General features: G+C 33.0%; 1 protein-coding gene across 2 annotated transcripts; it reads left to right on the top strand.

The window, feature by feature from the left end:
• The first annotated feature begins 485 nt into the window (after window positions 1-485).
• On the top strand, window positions 486-24,886 carry LOC142637460 (putative disease resistance protein At4g27220). 2 transcript variants are annotated; one of them, XM_075811731.1, is made up of 6 exons: window positions 486-620; window positions 2,983-3,050; window positions 15,685-18,496; window positions 21,939-22,676; window positions 23,295-24,136; window positions 24,449-24,886. In XM_075811731.1, exons 3-5 carry the CDS (start codon window positions 15,689-15,691, stop codon window positions 24,120-24,122), a joined length of 4,374 nt encoding a protein of 1,457 aa, XP_075667846.1. In that variant the 5' UTR covers window positions 486-620; window positions 2,983-3,050; window positions 15,685-15,688; the 3' UTR covers window positions 24,123-24,136; window positions 24,449-24,886. The 2 variants fall into 2 exon arrangements, with proteins under 2 accessions (XP_075667846.1, XP_075667847.1); XM_075811732.1 differs by lacking the exons at window positions 486-620; window positions 2,983-3,050 and having other exon boundaries at window positions 15,675-18,496.
• Window positions 24,887-25,285: the final 399 nt, after the last annotated feature.

The following is a 25,285-nucleotide window of genomic DNA, read 5'->3' on the forward strand; positions in this document are numbered from 1 at the left end:
CAATCTAATTTTAGCTAGTTTTCATAAAATAAATTAACTTTTAATAAATACCATATAAATAAAAATGAGTTACCAAAAATAAGCAATTATCAAACAATCACTTGATATTTATAGTTGAGTATACGAGTAAACATTGCTGGATAGTTTACAAGGAGCCTGAACTCATCAAGAAGTTGCCAGGAATTTTCTGTTTTCGCTTGTCAATGCAACCGGTACGAATGTGATCAATGATGGCTCATATTGGGTCGTTGGGTCGTATCTTTGGTTTTTGGGTCAAAAGTGGCAAAAGACTTATCCCTTTATATCTTGATGGGTAGCTTGTGGCTTGTCCTTTCTCTCTCTCGACTTATCCCTTTTTATCTTGATTGGTAGCCTGTCCTTTCTCTCTCTCTCTCTGTCTCTTGAGTAATTTATTGATGGGATGTTTCCACGTTTTCCACCATGAATTTCCAGTGTAAACTTGTCTTTCATCTTCCTCTTCCATGATTCATTCTTCACGTTTTACATTCTGCCTGCTTCCCTACCCTTCACGTTTCATTGCCAAACTTTGATCTGGCTCTTCGTATTCAAGTCTAGTAACGGTTAATTCACTTTGCACTCTTAAATCAGAGTAAAGAGAGGTAAGTGCTTCTATTGTCCATCCTATCTTTGCTTTGCTTTATTACAAATTTATTGTTGTGACCAGATTTACTAGTAAATTATTACTATCCAAATTTCTTAATTCCCATGCATTTTCCTGTGATTATAATTTTATTCCTGTGGCATATTTGTTATCGTGTTAATTCTCTTCTTGGTTTTTAACTATGTTCCTATTTTAGTTTTTTTATTTTTATTTTTTATTGTTATATAAAAAAAATCTGTGCCTATTCTCCCTGGCTGCATATTTGGTGATCTTTTAACACAATGTTCAATTTTCAAAAACCACTTAAGGGCTTGTTTTGGAAAAATAATATTATTTTATCATTAATTATTAAAAATAGTGTTTGCAGTAAAATTATTCGAGAGAAGAGCTTCTCTTTGAAAATTATGTTTTATAACATGATTTCAAGTATTGAATTTTCAAATTTCGGACTAAAATTATGTTTTAAAAGCACAACTTCATTGTAAACATATAGCATACTGAAATTATGTTTTGAAAACTCGATTTTAGTGCAAAATTTGAAATTCCCATGCTTCAAAGAGGTTATTCTTTTCTTTTTCCTTCTTCTTCTTTTTGATACTATGGAACCGGTGATTTGGAAAGGATTAGGAAGATAAATAGATTAAAAGTACCAAGGTCTAGGCAAAGTCACTTGAATATCAAATAAAGAGGGTTTTCATATGTCATCATGTCAGTCAAAAATCTATTGTAATTAGAGTTGTAAATGATCTAAGTATTAAAATTTTAGGATTTTCCTTTTAGTTTTAATTCATATAAGATTTAAACTCAAGTTTATCAAGAAACTAAATTATATGTTCAAGTTTGGTTCGTTTTATTTTTAAATAAGCTCCAACTTGTTCACAAGTTACTTGACTTATTTGTTTTTCTCATATATAGTAATTGCTGTGACTAAAACTTTTTATCCGGTCACAAATCTATACCAATTAGTAAATAAATTACTATTGGAATTATATTATTTGAATTACTTAGATAACATGATTTACGTTTCTAAACTTATTAAAACTAGATTTATTAGCATTGTATTGCTAAAAATGAATATTTATATTATCAATAAATTATAAAAACTGCTTTGATATCTTAGGAATTTATTGACAAACTTGCACAAATATATATTAAATTTATACTAATATATTTTTATATATGTGTATGTGTGTGTGTGTATATATATATAGAAAATTTAAATCTATGTTTTTTTTTTACAAATCTATAATCTATATAAAATTGAAGATGTTTGACTTTTAATGAACCTCATAATATTATGCAATATAAGCTTTTAAATTTTCACAATTTACACGTTATATATATATATATATATATTCAATTTAAATTTTATTTTATATTTAAACATTTCATTAGAATTTTAGTACATTATATTTTCTTAAATAGTGAAATATATAATTTTTTTACATATACAAAATTATTATAAATGTCTAATGCTAGGATATATAATTTATGGGTCCCACTATACTATTTCAACTAACTTTTACTTTTATCTACAATACTTTCAACAGTGATTTTTTAATTTCAACAAAATAAGCGGTATCTAAACACACTCTAAATGTTATATTAAACTTTCTTTTGCAATGCATAGAGTACCAACTAAACTATGAACTTGCTCATCTCACAGTTGAGTATAAATTTACACGTGTTTACCACATAAATTACAGCCTAGCATGAACTTAGAAGAATTTGCCAAGAGTTTTCTGTTTTCACTGATTAACGAAACCAGCCGGTTTGAATGTGATGGCTCATATTTTCTTGAGTGCGGAGGTCATATCTTTAGTTTTTAGGTCAAAAGTCATAAATTACAGCCTAGCATTTTTTGTTGTTGTTGATATAAGATAGAATTTCTACTTTAGCCTAATCTAAGTGTATATGTGTGTGAAGCTTCCTCCTGGAGACTTGAATCTAGGCTCTTACCCCCCACACTTTACAAATATTTATTCTTGTAGAGTGACCATTATACCAAGAGTATGCAGTGGTAGCCTAGCATGAACTTAGAAGAATTTGCCAAGAGTTTTTAGTTTTCTATTTTTCTGGATTTTAATTTAATTGTGGTGGGATCCGGTTGGTCACATCATTTTTCTTTTGTCTGTGTTTTTTTTATTTTGATTGATTGCTTGTGCTTTTTATATATTGTTTCTTTTGAGTAATTTATTGATGGATTGTTTCCACGCACTTTCCACCTTCTCCACCATGAATTTTCAGTGTTGACCTGTCTTCCATCTTGCATGATTCATGATTCATGATTCATGCTTCATGCTCTACGTTCTGTCTACTTCCTTACCCTTCATATGTTTCATTGCCAAACTTGTTTCTAGGTCTTCGTATTCGAGTTTACTAGTAATTGCTCATTCGCTTTGCATTCTTCAATCAGAGGAGTAAAGAGAGATACTCGCTTTTACGTACTGTCCATCTTTGCTCTGCTTTACAAACTTATTGTTGTGACCAGCTCAACTAGTTCGTTATTACTATCCATTTTTTTTTTGAAAAAATACTATCTAATTAATATATATCTAAAACTTGAAACTTGAAACGTAGTATTTAATATAAGATTGATAAATTATTATTAATTCATCTATTATTTTCAATCAAGATATTAGTGAAAATATATTTTTCATCAATAAATTTCTCTCTCTCTCACAATTTGTTTTTCATTTTTTTTCTTGCATCCATTTTTTAGGTTGATGATTTAAAATAAAAAAAAGTTTTCTTGCTCACACATTTGTATGTGTATTTGGTTTCTCTGTTGCTAGCGAACGCTAGGTTTTTCTCTGACTTCTCCTAGGCTGTAGAATATTTTGTCCCTTCTTCTTGAAGGCTTGACTATCCCCTTGATAAACATTGCTTATCATAGGGCTTGTGGGTTTTGTTCTTTTGGGGGTTTGGGAAACACTTGTTTTTTTTCTTTCTTTCCATGGAGGACATCACAGCAGGATAGAGTTGTCTCTCTTTAAGGCTATGAGGTTCAAATGAGTTCATTTTGGCCGCAAAGTTTTTCTAAACCTCTTAGTCATGGTCATAAAATTTCCATGGATGATGGGAGTAATGGTTGGGTGTCTTTCAAATACGAAAGATTGCCGAATATATGCTACTAGTGTGAACGTCTCACCTAAGGACTGTGATTTGTGGCTTGACCTTGACAATCCAGTCACGTTAGTTTGGTGCATGGATTTGTGCTCCTCTTTTGAGCCCAACTAGAAAATATACAATTGTTGTCCCTGGTATGTACGCTAATAGGAAGATGGGGGGAGGAAGACAACCCCGTGGTGGTGGTGGTGCCCTGCCTACAACAAAACTGTTTCTGGTGAATTCAAATGCAACAATGCCCCTTAAGGTAAGTCCTGTTTCCACGCCTTTATCTAATGTTATTCCTATTGTGGATAAAGATACTCGGGCCATTGAGGATATTCCTCTGGGTTTTAAGGGTCAACGAAAGAAGGGTGTGAATTTTGCTAAGGAATTAAATCTGATTAATTGTGAATTGAAAATGTATGATTTTATGGAGGGAATTGATACTGATGTTACGAAGAAAGCACACATGATGCTCTCTTGATGGAATAGAAACTAAACTGTTAGTTTCTAGTAGTAAACCTCGAATCCACAAAGAGTTTCCCTAAATCCACCAGAAGAAAATTTGACAAAACATCTGTGTTTATTGATAATAGTTTGATTTGCCTTTGACAGCTACAAAACATATAAATACTGAGAAAAACATCTAAAACCCTAATTCGCACTAATTACGCAATTAGGTGACAAAATATCGAAATTTAGCAAAAACAGCAAAATTGAGTTAAATGCAAAATCATAAACTACTGGCCTTAAGAGTTGTTCCAAAACAGACAAGACCTTATTTTGACTTTTAAACTAAAAGTTATTAAGGAAAAACAAATATTATTATAAATAGAAAAAACATTGTTTTCGGGGGGCCTTAACAAAGAAATTCGTCTAAATTTAGACGACGCTCATAACTTATGAGTTTGGATCAGAATGCCGTTTCCTTTCAACCTGCCAAATTTCATGTAATTCTAACACTGTCGCCCTGATGCCTTCTACTAGCACCCCCTTAGATCTTGCGTTATGACTTCCAGTGCCCCTGCTACTCCAAGAAGGTATTACTATATGTTCTACATTAATCTCCCCCACTTGAAAAGAACTCGACCCCGAGTTCTCACTATCTGGCGCATTAAGAGGATAGTACTCATACAAATCAACAACATTGAAGGTGGAAGAAATGTTCATGTTTGGTGGAAGAGCAACTACATAAGCATTGTTGTTGATCTTCTTTGTAATATGGAATAGCCTATATTTCTTGTCCTTAAACTTGTTATAGGTACCAAAGGGAAACCTCTCCTTTCTAAGGTAGACCAGCACTAAATCCCCAACACTAAAAGTCTTCTTGCGTCTCTTTTTATCACCTGCTTCCTTGTACTTGACATTAGTATCTTCCAGATTTTGTCTCACATCCTCTTGTATTGCTTGAATACGGTCAACCATATTTTCTACAGCTTGACTCACTCCTAAAAGCTCTGGTAAGAGTAACAAGTCCAAAGCATGTTTAGGGGGCATGCAGTAGATATTGGCAAATGGAGACTTATAAGTGCTTCTGCTGATTGAGCTGTTGTAAGCAAACTCTGTCTGGGACAATGCAAGATCCCACTACTTGGGCTTTTCTCTTGAGATACATAGAATCAAATTCTCCAAAGTGCGATTAACCACTTCTGTTTGGCCATCAGTCTAAGAATGACTGGTACTGCTATAATTCAAGGAAGTGTTAAAACGCTTCTACAAGGTCCGCCGAAAGTGACTGATGAACTTGGTATCCTAGTCAGAGGTGATGGACTTTGGCACTCCATGCAAACGTGCAACTTCTTTAAAGAAAAAATTGGCTACTCGAGTAGCATCTGAAGTCTTCTTGCATGCTATGAAATGGGACATCTTCAAGTACTTATTTACCACAACAAAAATAGAATCCATACCTTGTTGGGTCTGAGGAAGACGCAGTATAAAGTCCATAGACAGACCCTTCCATAGTGCTTGTGGAATTGGCAAAGGCATGTATATACCAGTATTTTGTGATTGACCCTTGGCAGTTTGGCAGATTGGGCACTTCCTCACATGATTGCCAACATCCCTCTTGAGTTGTGGCCAATGATACCTCTCCTCCATCAGTGCTATAGTCTTATCTCTTCCCATATGTCCACCCAAACCTCCACCATGCAGCTCCCTAATAATCTGCTTTCTCAATGAACTTTTAGGGATGCATAATTGATTACCCCGAAAGAGGAAACCATCTTGGATGTACAAACTATTGACATTAGTATGAGTTTGTTGACACTTACCCCAAATATGACCAAAATCCTCCTCATTCTCGTACAACTCCTTGAGGCAGTCAAACCTACTGAGCGCATAGGTTGGTCAACTTTTACGTAGGGTGGTCAACAAAGATGCTCACCTACTGAGCGCATCTACCACCTTATTAGTGACACCAAACTTGTGCTTCAATGTGAAATGGAAGCACTGTATATAAGCTACCTATCAAGCTTGCATCATGTTAATGCTAACTTGACTGTTGATGTGCTTCAATGCATGATGATTTATATATGATACAAACTCCATCTGAATCAGGTAGTGCTCCCAATGCTTAAGAGTCCGTAATACGGCAAAGATTTCCAACTCATAGGCCGACCATTTACTTCGAGCTTTACAAACTTTCTCACTGAAAAATGCTACTGTTGTCTTATGAAAGAACAATGCCTATCCCAACCACAAATGCTATTAATATTTTTAGGTCTCTGATTGAAAAGAAAAAATCTTTGACTATTGTAGAAGAAGTGGCGATGCAAGGGGGTAGTATGGATTTCTTTTTACAGCTCAAATTTGAAGTGAATAAGTTACTTTGAATGGAAGAGCAGATGTGGCAGCAACAAAGTCATTCTCATTGGATGGTTTTAGGTGACAGTAACACTAAGTACTTCCACAATAGGGCATCTTAGCGATTTCGTCGAAATACCATATCTAAGCTCCAAGATTTAAATGGTATGCTGGTGTCAGGAGAGGAAAATGTATCATATATGGTCGTGGACTATTATAAATAGCTTTTCTCTTCCTTTAACCCGAGTGACATGGAGATGGTGGTTCAACAAACAAAAAGCGTGGTGAATGTAGATATGAATGCTCTCTTGGTTGGGGAATTTTCAAAAGTGGAAGTAGAAGTAGATTTAAAACAGATGGCGCCCTTAAAAGATCTTGGCCTTGATAGTATGCCCCTAATCTTCTTTCAACATTATTGGGATAGTATTGGTGATGATATTGTCAAGGCTATCTTATTTTGCCTAAACGCCAAAGTAATTCTGCCAGGTTTAAATCACACTTTCATCACTCTCATTCCAAAAGTAAAAAGCCCATAATATATCACTGAATTTCATCTTGTAGCTCTTTGTAATAGTCTATATAAACTTGTTTCTAAAGTTTTGGCTAACAGATTAAGAAGAATTTTGCCTTAGATTATTTTTGAATCCCAAAGTGTTTTCCAGCCGGATAATGCCATTTCGGATAATATCTTGGTAGCTTTTGAGACCTTCCAGCCTGTTACTTATTCTATTTTGGTTAATAAAGAACCTAAGGGCCATATTATTTCATCTAGAGGTATTCGTCAATGAGACCCTTTGTCTCTATATCTCTTCTTACTATGTTCAGAAGGACTAAATGGGCTTATTCAGCATGTAGTAGATGGTGGGCTAATTGAAGGCTTTTCTATTTGTAGAAACGGTTCAAAAATTTCTCACTTATTTTTTGCAAATGACAATCTCATTTTTTGCTGGGCATGGGTGGAGGATGTGGAGACTATTCAAGATATTTTGAGTACCTATGAAAAGGCTTCGGGATAACAAATAAATTCTACCAAAACTACTCTCTTCTTTAGTAAGAATGTCTTGGATTCTACAAAGAAGGTAATAAAAAATTTGTTGGGGGTGCTTGAGATTGCAGAATATGAGAGGTATTTGGGCTTGCGTGCTGTGGTAGGGAGAAATAAGAAAGCTAGCCTAAATTATATTAAAGATAGGGTGTGGGGGAAACTACAAGGTTGGAAAGAGAAGTTGCTTTCTCAAGCAGGTAAAGAAGTTTTGTTGAAGGCGGTGGTTCAAGCCTTCCCTACCTTTGCTATGAGTTGTTTCCGGTTACCGGTGGGTCTATGCTAAGATATGGAGATGCTTATTCGAAAATTTTGGTGGGGCCAAAGGGGAGATAGGAGAAAAATTCATTGGAAGAAGTGGGAAGTTTTGTGCAAACCAAAATTGAAGGAAGGATTGGGTTTCAAAGATCTTTGTAAATTCAACGAAGCAATGTTAGCAAAACAAGTGTGGAGACTGATTCGTGACACAGATTCCCTATTTTACAAAGTTTTTAAGGCGAAATGTTTCCCAAATGGTAGTGTTTGAAGCAAAGTCATCCTTGGGCTCATTTGCTTGGAAAAGTTTTCTCTGCTCAAGAAATCTGATAGCATGGGGAGCTTGATGGAGAATAGGGGATGGAAAAACTACCCGAATCTTTGCCCACTAAAGTTAATTTGTTGAAGAGAACCATTTTACAAGAAGATGTTTGTCACCTTTGTTCCAAAAATGCAGAAGATGTTCTCCATGCTATATGGGGATGTGAGAAGGTCCATCAGGTCTATTAAATGAAGTTTGGTTGGTTGGACAGTAATCAATTTGCTTCAGGTTCTTTTTTGGAATTGGTATAGCAAGTTCAGACAAAGCCAAATTTGTTTCCTCTTTTTGCATTAGTTTGGCACCATCGGAATAACTCACGTATGCAACAGCATTTGGTACCATTGTAAAGAATAGTTGGTTTTGCCGAGGAATATCTCCAGGGTTGTTTTTCTCAAGTTCGGCCAAAGCAAAAATCTCAGAGAGTAGCTTCAGAGAAATGGAGGCCGCCTAGTGTGGACTCTGTGAAGGTAAATTTTGTTGGTGCGCTGTTTGGAGAGCTTGATGAAGCGAGGCTCGGAGTGGTGATTTGCAATTCAGAGGGGGAAGTAATGGCTGCTCTCTCGTAGAAAATCAAGAAACCACCATATGTGGAGACCATGGAGTAGTTGGCAGCTCGTCGTGCAATGGTGTTCTCTCTTGAAGTTGGGTTTTGAAACTCAATTTTTGAGGGTGACTCCACATCTGTTATTAATTCCTTGAAGAACAGGGGCATGACAAACTCTTATGGAGGTCATATCATAAAAGACATTGTGTCTTACTCTTACTCTTTTCAGAGTTGTTTTTTCTCTCATGTTGTTAGGCAAGGTAATCCAGTTGCACACGCCTTAGCCTAGAGAGCAAGATTATCTTTTCCTTTAGAGGTTTGGATAGAGGCTGTTCCAACAAATATTTTTTCTTTTGTTCTATTTGATTTTCTGAATCCAGTTTAATAAAATGGCTCAGTCTTTCTTCTCCAAAAAAAAAAGTTGATAAATTTTTGTGTTAATTATAATTCTACTTTGAGCTTATGCAATTTAGTTTTGTGTTTTAAGTTGTTACATTTTTTATTCTCTTTGATTGTTAAATATTATCATACGGCATTATACATATAACATATAATAATATAATGTTATTATATTACATAGCATGACTTGGATAATTTGATGTTTATTACTAAAAATTTTATTTTTACTCTTTTTTCTTCTTATCTTATTTTATTCAACATTTAAATATAGCCACCCCCTTCATATCATTAAATTATGAAGCACAAATCAAGAAAATGACTAGACACACACCTGCCTTCTTTACCATATACTAGTGACCTTGAATTTTCTACTACAATCATAATCAAATGTCTACAATTTAACCTCAAAGTAAATGAATTTTTTGTTTACTTTATAGTGCAATTACACTTAAATTGATCCAAGGACAGCCCTTGCACTGAATCTCAATCTTCTAAGCCAAATCCACCAATCACCATGAAATCCCATCGCAAATGACATATTATATATCAGATCCACACAAAAGTCCTTGGACCTACTACACCTCAAGAAGTCGTAGACATCCACGACTCAACCACTTGCACTCTAGAGTTTGGATTAATGTATCAGTAATTGTAAAGGACTAATGCTACAGTTACAAATTATTTTACACTAGCTTATTACCCCATGCATATGCATGGATATCCTTAAAGATATACATTAAGTTGCATAATATAATTCCTATATATATAACTTAAATACTATTGATAGTCATTTTTATATTTTGTTAACTCTTTAAAAAAAATTGTAAGGATATTATTAGGTATAAAATGTAAATTGTCCATTTTTGTTTTTAAAATTATTGTGAAGCACTTTTTTTTTATGATTCATTTATTTTAAACTCTTTGGTTTTTGTACTTAATAACTCACTTAGATGAATATTTATGATGTGGTCACATATTTAATTATAACATTAAGAAAAAAAACTTTTTAAGAATAAATAATTTAGGATACATGGCACGAAATTGAAACTTTAATTTGAAATTCTAATTAGAGTTTCTCTTAGCTTCATCTATTATTATATATATAGATTAGGGGAATCAAAGTATTTGTGTAATAAAGGGCCATATAATTTATAATTTAGATAGAATTCTTTATTGTGTCTAGGCCTATAGATTAAGTAATTTGTATACTTAAATTAAATGTATTGTGAATAAACTTTTTGAATCAAGACTAAACGAATATGGACTACTATATATCATATAGATAAAAACATTTATCATAGATGTAGGGGCATTGGGCCCAGTAATTTACCAAGGATGGCCCAACGAGATCTTTTGGGCTAGAAACCCTAAACCGAAGACATCAAAATGATCTTGGAGTATTTGAAGGGATCTCATAAAGAAATGTCAAGTAAAGATATGATAAACGAATGACCAATTATGTCCGAGGAGTATATTTGTCCTCGGATTGTTAATCCGAGGACATAGGGCGAGAGGTTTAGTATCCCCGGGATATGTTGTAAAGAATCCTACGGCTACGGGAATACACGGTACACGTGGAGGACAATAGAAAGGGCGGTGGAATATCTAAGGTAAAGCTGCTACCACCGCCCATACATTAAAAGCTATGTAAATTGATATATTGACTGCATGGATGGAAGGATGGGACGTGAGCATGAAGTTTGGAACTTGGTCCCTGACCCCAGCGGGCTTTAGGGAAGGATTGATGGGACAAGTATCCAAAACCAGCATTACAACCATGAGGCAGAGGACGATGAAGAGAGGAAAAAGGAGTATAAATGAAGGAGAAGTCCTACGAAGAAGAGGGAGGCTTTTTCAGGAAGAAAAAGAGCCAATAGTATATGATAATCAATATTTGTATCCAAACTTAAGGAAATATTATTATAAACTATCCTCGGATTTCGTCCGAGGAGGAATTCTCAGTCTTACTTTTGCAAACAACTCTTTAATTTGTCCCATTGGGCCCAAAGCCCGTTCTTTCCCTTATTGTCTAAACCATCCTTGAAATCTAGATTACAAACCCATCATCTACAAATTTATTGTAAAGAAAGGCCTTTCAAGCCCATCTCCCTCCAGTCATAGTTTGGGAATTTGAATTGTGTCTTTACAATAGATATATTAAATATTTTTGCCACAAATTTAAATCACACAAACTTAATAATTTTATATTATGTGTTAGCATCTTCTCTGCTTCTTCTTCTTTTTCTAAAACATATTATGTATCATCTTTAAAGAATGCCAACAATATTGATCTTGTGGGAAAAGTTACATAAATATATTGAGAAAAAAATGTTTTATATTACAGTTTACAAAACATCCTTTTTAAATATTTAAACCTTTCTATTTTTTATACCACTGACGTGTTTTACAACTACTAGATGTGGTAACTTAAGTCTTAATATTCTTAAGTTGTTTTGGCAAAAATAATAATAATTAAAAAAAATTAAAAGGTTGTCAAAAAAAAGAAGAGTTCATGTAAAGTTTTTTGCAAAATGAAATACCAATTTTGTAAGGCCACCAAACTTGATAATTTACAAAATGTGGAACCACTTGCAAAAATATTTGCATAGTTATATAGTTTCAACTAAAGCAATCTAGCATACTTTTAGTCTTCAAAAAACACATATCTATGAGTGGTTAAATATTCATCTTGAATAGTTTTAACTTTTCATATAATTTTACATTTACATATTCATCTACTTTATTTTAGATTTTTCTAAAAAAAAGCTTTAATTTAGATATTTATAAGTAAACAATGAAATACTGATTCAAGAAGAATCAAAAATAAAAAAATATCTATACATATTCATTTTGTGCAGTTTGAACTTTACATATAATTTTGTATTTATATATTCATCTACTTTGATTAGATGTTTATAAATAAATAATGAAATCTATGAACAAGGTAATTAAAACAATCATATTTTTATTCTTCAAAAAGTCAATAATTTTTTTATTTTAAAAAAAATGCTTTTTACATTTCCTTAGAAAATCATTTAAATTTTTTTTTTGACATACCACTAACCTAACCACTTCATACATTAAAAAAATTTAAGCCTCATTATTACTTTTGTTAAGATATTATGGATGCCTTAATTGATTGAGACCAGACTAGAGAAGCCTTTTATATTTCCTAGTAAATTCAGAAGGAAAAAAAAAACCTTTGATATACTACTAACATAACTACATCTATTACTATTTAAGACATCCATGATATATATTTTTTATTGATAACCATAAAAATTACAACTAGCAAGGGAACACACAAAATAATAAAGAATAAATGAAAGAAGAAAAAAAGAAATGAAATTAAACGTCAATTAGTAACCTTTAAATGGAAAAGTAAAGAAGTGGGTAAGAGGAGTAAAAAAAAAAAATAGAGACAACCGTATAAAGAACATTAAAAACTCTATAGTGCAATAAAATCAACCATTACATTTGTTTAATTAAATCAATAATCAACAATGAAATATACTAATACAAAATTTAAATTTGAAACTAATTAGACTCTAACTAGGGAAATTATATTTCCTATCATAACTAAAAATGAGATATTCACCAATAATAATAGAAATTATATAAGAAATAAAATTGGAAAATTCTATAACAAGTTATTGGGTGATGTAACATTATTTAGAATTATACTAAGTGCAACTTGATATCAACCAGTAAATATATGATAATGGTAAGAAACGTTACAAATGAGATCATGACAAATATGATAAAACTAATTAAAAAAAATTACTCCTTACAAAATTTAGGAACCAAAATAATATTTTACCTAAAAAATTGTCATGCACAGTGCGCAAGTCTGCAATTGGTTTCCTTAATTCCCAAGCATTTCCCCTATGATTTTATTCCTGCTGCACAATTGTTCTTAATATTAATTGTCTTCTTTAGTTTTAACTTTGTGCCTATTTTAGTTTTTCTTTTCTTACCACCGCACACTTTTGGTGCGTTGATCACTCTACAAGTATAAGTGCCTGTAGGTTGTGGGGGGTAAGGGCCGAGATTTAAGTCTCCAAGAGAGAGTTTTACACATATATACACTTAGATTAGGCTAGAGTAAAGATTCTGTCTTGTATAAAAAAAAAAGTTTTTCTTTTCTTTTTTTCCCCTTATTGTTCCTATTCTCCCTGCCTCCAAAAAGGAACAAAAGAAAACGACCCCTCTCCAACAAAGAAAAGAAAGAAAAAAGAAAGGAGTGATTTAGAAAAACAAAAATGAAAGAGGAAAAATACAATGAAATTGAATTTAACTTGGTAGGATATATGATATTATAAAACTTTATAAGTTCTTCTTGAGTGATGCTTTGATTGGATATCAGATATGGTTAATTGGTTGCAAAAACAACAAAAGGAACTTATACCTTTTATGGAACAAGTTCCACTGATAAAAAAAATCTATCTGGATTTTCTTATTTTAAATATATCAATTTTAATATTGGCTTAAAAGATTTTTGTTTTCCCTTTTACTTTGTGTTTTAATGATTTTGTTGAAGTTAGTTGTTTTTATTGTTTTGCAAACATGAATGGAGAGGCAGCTGAGGACGTAAGTTGACAGAAGTACTTTTACTAATACACAAACAAAGTTTTGGGCTAAGTCCACACTATCCATAATGTCCCCTCCCTTGATTCTTTCTAATTTTTATTTAGATATAAAACATGTATTATTCAAAATCCAAACAAATAACACCTGTCATACATCCGGAGAATTAGAGAATTCTTTCATAATAAAAGGATGGCTCAAAATCATGGGTTCAATCTGTATACTATTACGCATATAATTATAAATATTTTTTTATTTGTGATGTTATAATCAAAAAATAAAAATTATATAAACTATGTTAATATTTGAATAAATAAAATCAGGAGACAAAACTTACAAACCAATATTGTCTAACTGGCCTACACACATCCAAGTCCAATCCAGCTTCCACGTGTGTGAGCAAGCCCACTTGGGTTGCTCCTCCACCCCCCCCTTTCACAAACGTAGGGTGCCCCATGGGAACCACCGCGTCCAACATCATGGTATATAAACCCATAAAAAGGTTATAATCTCCCCTATGTGGGACTATGCGTTTTTACCTCTTTTACTCATATTTTAATTTAAGTAGGTACTTTATTATTCACTCTTTGACAATTTTGAGCAATTGACCACGTGATGTTATTCTTCTCAAGGAGGAGAACATGACTTGATTTAGATCCAACTCAAAGGACGAGAGTGGATCTCAAGCAACTTGTGTATTCACTAGAAAAAAATAGTGTATTTAATACATGTTTGATTTGATAAGTATAAATAAATATAAATTCAAATTAGAAAATTTGTAGAAAATAACTTGCTTAATTTAATTAGAATTTGTTTAGAGAATATCAAAAATAATTTAATTAACTTTTTTTTTTAGTGTCGGCTTGTTTTAACAAAAAAAAAAAAAAATGGTGAGTTTTAGTTAGTTTAAACTAAGCATAATATTAGAAGTCAACAAAAAGTCAGTGTAAGTTAGATCTGGGATCATGTTCAAAATCATCTGGGGTTTTTTTTCTTTTATTAAAATTGATAAATTGAATATATATTTTTATTTAGATGCTAATGTGGCATTTATTATTATTATTTTAGTAGTAGCCACAACAGTGTCAACTGTACACACCATTTGCCATATTAGTGATTTTGTTAATGAGCTGATAATAGAGACTAAATTGAGTGCCAAATTGAAAATAATATGGATAAAATTAATTACTAATAAAATGTAAGAATCAAATTGACTTTAAACCCAAAATATTAGTTCCAAGATCAGTACTTTTTGCCTCTTTTTATAAGCCACTATTGTGATTTATTTTGCTTTATTGATAGCTGCACTTTAAGTAAAGGAGCTAAGAGCACTTGCAGCAGTGGAGCTAAATAGCTATATAACTATTTTAGCTCCACCAAAACACCAAAAAGAAGCATGCAGCAGTGGAGCTAAATTTATATTTTTTTAGCTCATTGCTACAGTGCACATCTATAGATAGATGTGCACTGTTCATGAGAGCTAAAAAAAATTAATTTTTTATTTTGTGTTCACATTACCTTTTTTATTGTGGTGTTTTTATTGTAGTGAGATGTATTATTTTATTGTGGTAGATATATTATTTTATTGTGATGTTTATATTATTTTATTGTGTTGAAAGCTAAAATAGATCCACTGCTGTAGCATGTGTGTAAGTAAAATAGATAAAATAACTTTTAGTGGAGCTAAATTGCTAAATTTTTAGCTCCACTGCTGTGGATGCTCTAAGTATGAACACCCAAACTTCATAATAGAAAATGCGAAATGGCCTATTGGCCTTTCTTTCCCTCTACTTTCTCTATCCCTGTTTTTCCCTTTTTTTGGTTTTCTTCTTTCTTTGGTGCCCCTTCTTTGTCTTTAGGAAGTCCAGTTTTGTTGCTGTCAAAGAATGCTTCTCAGCACAAGAAAAAGGAAACTTGTGTGTATTTTGTTAAGAGTATTGAACATACCTAATCAAATCCATTTTCAAATATGTTTGCACGATTGTTGCAAAAATCAAAACAGGAATGGAGATTCAAGCAATTTCAGTTGCTGCTAAAATCGCTGAGTACTCAGGTAAACCAGTTGGCCAGTGGCTATGCTACTCATTTCACTATGGCACCAACATTGAGAAACTGAAGAGTCGGGTCATGGAGTTGAAGGCAGCTAGAGATAGGGTGCAACATCGTGTTACTGAAGCTGTAAACAACATTGAAGAAATTGAAGCTGACGTTAACATGTGGTTGACAAAGGTTGATGATATTTTGGGAAAGGCCGAGGAAGTTCTTGACAAAGAAGAGAAAGCAAAGATAAGCTTTTCTAAAATGGCATGCCCGAATCTGAAGCTAAGGCATAAGCACAGTAAAAAGGCAAAAAAGATAGTGCAAGAGATTGATGAACTGAAAAATTGCAGATTTGACAAAGTTTCCTATCGTCCTGCTTCAAAGGGGTCAGTGACTACGACAAATATGGATTACATTACGTTTGAGTCAAGAAGGTCGACTGTGGAGGAACTTATGCAGGCATTGGTAGATGCGAATATCAACATGATTGGGGTGTGGGGGATGGCTGGTGTGGGGAAAAGTACACTGATAAGAGAAGTTGCTATGAAAGTGAGGGAAAAAAGGTTATTTGATGAGGTGGCTATAGCAACTGTGACACATAAACCAGACCTATCACAAATTCAAGGAGAAATTGCGGACAAACTAGATCTAAAGCTTGATAAGGAAACTTTAAGCGGAAGAGCAGATCTTTTAAGAAAGAGGTTAGCAAAAGAGAAGATACTTGTTATCCTAGATGATATATGGGAGAAACTTGATTTGAATGAAATAGGAATTCCTTATGACGGACGCAAAATAGTGGTAACATCTAGGAATAGAGATATATTATCTTCTGATATGGGAGCCCAAAAAGATTTTGGGCTTGAAGTTCTACCCAAAGAAGAAGCATGGCGTTTATTTGAGATGTTGTCAGGTGATTCTTTCAAAGAATCGAATTTGCGATCCATAGCAATGGAGGTATCCATAGCGTGTGCAGGTCTACCTCTCGCACTTGTAACAGTTGCAAAGGCATTAAAAAATAAGCCTGTCTTCGAATGGAAGGATGCCCTACGACAACTACGGCGGCCCTCTCCTCGAAACCAGAAAAGAATGCAAGGAGTTATATATTCAGCAATAAAGTTGAGTTACAGTCATCTTGAAAGTCCAGAGCTCAAATCGTTCTTTTTGTTCTGTGCTCAAAATCAAGTTTTTTCTTCCATTTTTTATAAAGACTTGTTAAAAGAATGTTTTGGGCTGCATTTATTTCATGGCATTAGTACATTGGAAGAAGCAAGAAACAGAATATATACTCTGGTTCGTAGCCTCAAAGACTCTGGCTTATTGTTAGATGCTCCTGATACTGATGAGGATGTCAGTATGCATGATCTTACTTGTGATGTCGCCCTCGTAATTGCAGATGAGACTCAAAATGTGTTAATGATGAGGGGCGAGGGTCCAGTAGTATGGCCAGATGAGGACGATATGAAAATGTGCACATCAATCTTTGTTTATAATAGTGATATTCATGAACTTCCTGACAGGTTGGAATGTCCAGAACTAATATGCTTAAATGTGTATGCCAAAGATAGAGAGGGTTCTTTTAAAATTTCAGACACATTGTTTAAAGGGATGAGAAAGCTAAAAGTTTTAGATTTGACTTATATGCGACTTTCATCACTTCCTTCCTCACTTAAGCTACTTACAAACTTGCGAACATTGTGTCTGGATCAATGTGTGTTGGGAGACATAGCTATGATTGGAGAGATGAAAAATTTAGAAATTCTTAGTCTTATTCACTCTGAATTTGAATATTTGCCAAGAGAAATAGGGCTTTTGACTCATTTACGGATGTTGGATTTGAGCAATTGTAAGAAACTTCAAGTGATTCCAGCCAATGTCCTATCACGCTTGATACTATTGGAAGAGTTATATGTCGGCAACAGCTTCACTCAGTGGGAGGTTGAAGGACTCAACAATGAAAGAGCTAGCCTTGCAGAGCTAAAGCATTTATCACGACTAAGCACTCTAGAAATACACATTCCAGATGCCAACATGATGCCAAAAGATTTGTTATTTGAGAAGCTGAGAAGATACAAAATATTTATAGGAGATGTGTGGGATTGGTCTGACAAACATGAAAACTCAAGAGTGCTAAAACTCAAGCTGAATACATGCAATCAATTGGAGAGTGGGATCGAAATGTTGTTTAATGGAATAGAAGATCTGTGTTTGGACGAGTTAAATGGTGTTAAGAGTATTGTATATGAATTGGATATGAAAGGCTTCCAACAACTAAAGCATCTCCATGTCCAAAACAATGCTGAGATTAAATATATAATCCACTCAAGGGGATTGGTTATTGATGATGTTGTATTTCCTGCTTTAAAGATATTTTCTCTCAAAAACATGGTCAACTTGGAAGGAATATGTGATGCCCAACTTCCCTTGACATCCTTTCGTGACATAAGAATTATGAAAGTGGAACATTGTGAGAAACTAAAATTTGTCTTCTCGTCATCTGTAGCTAAGGGTCTTTCACAACTTCAACAATTGGAGATAAAAGAATGCAACATCATGCGAGCAATAGTTGTAAAAGAAGACGGTGAACTTGAAGATAGAGATATGATATTGTTCCCTCAACTACGTCACTTGAAACTACAATGTCTTCCAAAGCTCGTGAGCTTCTTAAGCACACAGAATTCTATCATAACTGATGTTGGAGAAATCATTCACGAGGGTAACCTGGATTCTCAGGAGATCCCACATACAGGCATGCAACCTCTTTTTAATGAGGAGGTAAGTCTATTTTGCTTATCCCCCTGTTTTGATTTTGCATTTTTTGCGCTCGTAACTGAGGAGTTTGGAGTCTTTGGCATCTCTAATTTTTGTCTTGATGAACTGCATTCGTAAAGTTTGGTGCTTTGGAAACCTGATAGTACCGTATGTGGGAATTGTGGTAAGCTATAAAGTTTAATGCAAAAAAGCTGATCAATGTTTATCACATCTTTCTAAAGTTATTTTTTAATAAATGACACCTCCTTGCGTTTGATTTGCAAGCCTTATATATTTTTCTTTAATCTTCAATTATGTTAATTTTTTCGTTTGTATTTTTCACCTACATAATTACTGTAACATGTTGGGACCATACTCATAAACAACTGTTCACAAAACCATGACTCCACCATGACATCATGTTATCTTAAAAGAATTAATTCACAAATTTTTTATATGTATAGATAATAATAATAATAATTATTATTATGTGTGTGTCTATATATATTGAAATATTTGCTAGATTATATAGTAGAATTAATAATTTTGAACAAAGTATTTTTTTCCTAAGAGTATTTCATTTTAAGTCTATTAAATTATTAATTTTTTTAAAAAAACTCTTTTTTATCTTTGCCCCTTACAAAACTAAACATGGGCAAGAATATTTTCTTTTCACTAAAATAAATAATACATATTGCTTTCTTTGCCAACTGATAAAAGCAGCTCTCTCTCTCTCTCTCTCTCTCTCTCTCTCTCTCTCTCTCTCTCTATATATATATATATATATATATATATATATAACTCTTTTTTTTGGTTTAAGATTTACATATGCTCTTATTAAGAGCCAATTTGCCAATGATCAAATATATTGGAAATTAAAATTTTCCAACCGTGGTAATTGAATAGGAAAGAGAGAAGTCGAGGTTTTCTACCATTCAACAATTTCAGCTTTTAATCTTCTATTTTTTATTTTTGAGAAATTTAATCTTCTATCTTAATGTTGCTTTTAATCACAAACCACTATATTATCATCTTGTCTTATAGTTCTATCTCTTATAAAGTGTAGAAAAGTTTGATCATAAATTTTTTTATTAAATACATTGCTTATCTTGATAAATTCATAAATATTTATCAAATCAAAATATACCTATTTAAAGATGCTTCATAAACAAAACACAAATTTTCATATTGAGAATAATTAACTGAACCATTTTTTTTTTAACTTGCATTAGTTAACTTATCAATAATTCTTTTTCCACAAAAACTACAAATTTTTCCAACCAAAAAAATCATAAAAAACAAAGATGAATAAAATCTCATATTAAATAAGCTTCTATATGCAAGCATACTTATAAAAATTATAATTTTGGCAATCGTGGTAAGCATAAAACTTAAATCCACAAGTGCTATTCAATGTATACCATGTCTGAACTCCACCTTGCATCTGATTTGCAAGCATATATATATGGACAATACTTAAATACAGTTATTTAAATACAGTACCTTAAGTACTCTTTCTAAAATTCAGCCACCTGCCAGACTAAATAACTCAATTAACGGTATTAACAGAGTCCGTTTATTTGTCTCTTTCTTTTCAATTTTGTTTTTCAATTTCCCAAGATGTTAGAGAACTCATGAGCAAAACTCAACCTCTTTAGCTTTTCAATCTCTTAGACTTCTAAATTTTTAAAGAAATCAAGATTTTAGAAGAACGAAAAGGCTGACTTTTATTTTATTTATTATTTGATAAACTTCAATATATTAAGCTAAAAACAAAATACAAGATGGGGCAACTTCCTTACAAACTTCAGCCAGCCAGGGAGGAAGATTGGCCAAATTAAAAAAACAAGAGCCTTTGGAAGAGAGCAAACTTTGCTGCAGAATGTGCAGCAGAGTTGCAAACTCTACTTGCCCAAACAAAATAGCAAGACGAAAAGGAAAAAGCTACCCAGGCATTGCGTTGTCAACTAAAGGATTGTTGCTTCTTGTCTGCAGCTAGGGACATAGTTAGAGAAGCAGAGAACTTGAATGGACAATGAACAATTTCATGTAATCACAGATCTATGAACGACCATACCCAAAAACCCCATGTTTGGAATCCAACCAAAACCATCATGTCCTAACAACCAAAACAAACCCAATCCCCATACCCACATAAAATCAAATGAGGAGAGGAGAAAAGATAAATTAAAGGAAAACTAAAGAACAAACAAAGAAAGAGAAGAGGAGGAGGATGATGATCGGCGGCCACCGCATCACTGGTGTTCTTCTGATGGTGGCAGAGCTCATGGGTTTCAGGCTTTCGGCCTTGGGGGCCTAGGCTAGACTTTAGCGAGAAGAGCAAACCCAAAAGAGACCATGAGAGTGGCTAACGGTGGCCTGCTGTGGCCGCCCTTGACAGCAGCCGCGAAGATCCGGTGGTGGAGAGATCTTCAAGTTTGAGATGAGAGTGAGATGATGGAGGGATACAGTTAACAGAATTAGAAAGAGGGTATTAACATCGTTAGCTAAATTATTTTAATAAGATATATGGTGGAATTTTAAAAGGGTACCTAAGGTACCGTAAGTTTTGCCCTCTCTCTCTCTCTCTCTCTCTCTCTCTCTCTCTCTCTCTCTATATATATATATTCATGACTTATCTTGTAGATACTTAGAGGGCGTTTGGATAGCCAAAACGCGCGTCCACGTCAAAAATTTTTTTTTATATTTTTTTTTTACGTGTGTTTGTTACTATTTATTGGCCATGAACAGTGATTTTAGGCCAATGAACCGTAGCTTTTGGCATGGACAGTATTTTTTACCCATTTAAAAATTATTTTGCTACAGTGTTTTCAGTTTTCAGCAATAAATTCTATCCAAACGGACCCTTAGTATTGTTTACAGGATTTGTCACATTTTCATTATTCTTTGATTTCTGTGCATGCATGTCTTTGTGGTTTTTTTTTTTTTTTTTCTTTGATGACTCTTCCCTCTCATTGCTAGCCAAGTTGCCATGCCGCTATGTTCAAATAAAAATTTGGTGATTTCCTCAAATGAAATAACAATAATATACGGACCCTAACTTATGCACTGTTTAGGTTTGTCAAAAATACTCTCTCACTATAAATAGGATTTCTGTGAGAGTATATGTAATTACAATGAGAGGGTTTTTTTTTTAGATAAGACAATGAAAGACTCTGTTCCCTTATATAGAAAACAGAGTGACCAAAAATGCTTGGGTAAATTAACTAGTGTTGCAGAGGCTCTGTTCCTTCATAAGTCTAACTAATCTAACCATTTGAGAGAATTAACTGCTTCCTAATTACTTTAACCAATTGAATTAGAACACGTGTCTAATCAAGTACTAACAACTTGAGCGAAATGAAAAAAAAAAAATGATCACACGTGCGTTATTATGATTAGATATGTCAATAACATGTTCATAAATAAAAAAAAGATATGTCAATAACATAGTATGGACTTTCAGGTTGCATTCCCTAGCTTGGAAACATTGAGAATCTCGCAATTGGAAAACTTGAAAATCATATGGCATGATCAATTAGCTGAAGATTCCTTTTTCAAGCTTCAATCTCTATTTGTTCAAGACTGTGAAAATCTTGTGAATATCTTTGAATCTAATATGCTAACAAGATTCCAAAGTCTAGAGAGACTTAAAGTATATCATTGTGGTTCACTACAAGAAGTATTTGAACTTCAAAGGCACAATGTTAGAGAATCACATGTTGTGACAACCATTCCGTTGAAAAGTTTGAGATTGCGTCGTCTGCCGAAAATGAAGCAGGTATGGAATAAGGATCCCCAAGGAATTTTCAGCTTTCAAAATCTACAAGAAATTTTTGTTTGGGAATGTGAGAGTCTGCAAAGTTTGTTCCCAGCATCTGTGGCTAGATTTCTCATGCAATTGGAGGATCTTCGGATAGAAGATTGTGGAGTGGAGGAAATTATTTCATGTGAAGAAATTGCAAAAGCAGCAGCAAGATTTGTTTTCCCTAAAGTAACTCTCCTAGTACTTCGTAAATTGCCAATGCTCAAGTGGTTTTGCCGAGGGTTGCATACTTCAAAATGGCCATTGTTGACAAAATTAGAGGTGCATGCATGTGATCAAATTGAGATATTTGCTTCAAAAATTTTGAACTTTCAAGAAACAGTTGAACAAAGCGACTTAGGGACTTCCATTCAACAACCCCTTTTCTTGGTTGAAGAGGTAAGAGGCTAATTTAACTACTCTTTTATAATATTTAGGTTTACGAGAAATAATAACTTCGTTTGGAGTAGTACTCGTCTCTCACGCAAAAAACAAGTTTCAAACGTGAAGTTCTTAGTAAAGGTCATATGTCTATATACTTTTTTTTTTTAACGAAACCCTTAATTATTATTCTTGCATCAAAATATAGGTACCTTTGGTGTGTATTTTTTGGTCAACGTGTCCAGAATTATGAAAGTATTACGGGTGTCAAATTGTGAAAAATTGAAACAATTGATCCACAACAACTACTAATTGATTAACATGGTTTTGGAAAAAATTATTTTCTTATAAATGACTCTTACACCACTATGCATTTAATTGACTAGTACTAATCAATAGTATTTATGAATTACGACATAGTTGTTTATTATGTACTTTCTTTGTTTTTTTTTGTTTTTTTAAGTTTCATCTAGATATAATAAGGTTGGACCATATTCTTATCATTAATTTTAGAGACTTCACGGATATGATCCATTTCATTAATAAATTTATTTTCTTTTATTCAATGCTTTGATACATATATATATATATATATATATATATATATATATATATATATATATATATTTTTTATAGGGTACATTATTCCCTAACTTGGAGGTTTTGACATTGAGTGGAGATTTCAAGATGAAGGAGATACAATGTGGCCAACTTTTGGAAGAGAGCTTTTACAAATTAAAAGACCTTTGCATAGCTGGCTATCTAGCTGTTTCTGATTGGATTAATTTTCTAAAAAGATTACATAGTTTGGAGAAACTTTTTGTGAGGCAGACTTCTTGGGAAGAAATATTCCCATATGAAGAACTTTTTGATCAGGAAAATAATGCTACAATACTCGCACAACTACGAGAACTAGAGCTATATGAACTACCAACGCTGACACATTTATGGAAAGAAGTCACCCAACCAAGCCCAATTTTGTATAATCTGGAAAATCTAATAGTGTCATTTTGTGACAAATTGAAAATTTTAGTACCATCATCAATATCTTTCCAAAATTTGACAAATCTGGAAATACTGGAATGTCATGGATTGATTAATTTAGTTACATCATCAACAGCCAAAAGTTTGGTACAGCTCAAAAAAATGAGTGTAAGTCAATGCGAAAGGATAACAGAAGTTGTAGTAGGGGAGGGAGGTGAAGTGAGTGAGGTGATTACTTTCACCCAGTTGATATACTTAAAACTTGATTCCTTGCCAAACCTTGCAAGCTTTTGCTCTGAAAGTTATTCTTTCAATTTCCCATCTTTGGAAGAAGTAATTGTGAGGCAGTGCCTTGAAATGAAGACTTTCTCTTATGGACCTCTAGGGACACCAAAGCTCAAAAGAGTACAAGCAACACAAGAAGATGAATGGCATTGGAAGGGTGACTTGAATACTACCATACATTGGTTCACACAATAGTTCATTGGAGAAAGGTAAGTATATTATTCAAAGATCTCCTAATTTCTCACACCATGTACTTAAACCTTTTTAATGCATTGATGCGTAAACACGAGCAACCTTTTCACTCTTCCACTAGATAATTATAATAATAGAATCCTTGTAAATTGCATCAAAATTTCTCCATCATACATATTATTATGACCCTTTGCACTTCGTAAGCACACACAAATGAAATAATTTTATTATATTTAAAAGGATAATTATTTTTCCTTGATGATACTTTGATGTCAGTGGTTATAATGATTGATGTTTTTTCTTCAATATGTTGTTTTCTATTACGCAAGGTTCAAAATTCTAAAGATGGAGCTCATCCTAAATATGCAGCAGCGAGAATGAGGCTTGGAATTGTAGTTTGTGGTACTCGGGATCATGTTTCTTTCTCCTAAATTCATGTGCTTAAAGGGTTGTTATCCCATGGTTATGGAAATCAATAGAGTTCATCCATTTGTTGTTTATTTTGCTATTGTTTCTTTATTTTCTTGTTTTGCCATGTTTGAAAAAAGAAAAAGAAAAAGAAAAAGAAAAGAAGTAGTAGTAGCAGTACTACTACATCTTATGTGTGTGATACATTTCTCATTGGAGTGTCATAAACTACCTCTTCTTGGTGCAAAAAGACCATATGGCTATTTGAATGAAGTTGTGCATACATGTTATTATTTTGATGAGTGTTATAAACTACATGCTATCATTGAGTATCAAAATTTCTCATACATATTCATTTCGATTATGTTAGAGTAAAATTCTATTTCAAAGTTGCTTATCCTCTTAAATTCTCTAACTCAGTTATTCATGTATACTCACCCATGCACATAATAGACCAACACTATAAGGCTATCATAGAAGCAGCTATATAGATTAACGTAGCAAATTTGATCTCCCTTGACTTTTAGCTTCATGGTTACGGAAGATAAATGATAATGTATATGTTTGTGAAATTTTAGTTATAGATGGTTAGGAAGAAAATTTTTATCTTCATAAAAATTTTTATGTAATTGAAATCCAAATTAGTATTTTATGGAGCAAGAAAATAACAAATAATAACATTGACCACCAAAATAGAAAGAATGCAGTTTTTTTAAAAAAAAAAAATTGAAATAGTTAAAATAACAATAATAATAAAA

The sequence above is a fragment of the Castanea sativa genome, chromosome 5 (genome assembly GCF_040712315.1).
Source record: "Castanea sativa cultivar Marrone di Chiusa Pesio chromosome 5, ASM4071231v1".
NCBI classification, from domain to species: domain Eukaryota; kingdom Viridiplantae; phylum Streptophyta; class Magnoliopsida; order Fagales; family Fagaceae; genus Castanea; species Castanea sativa.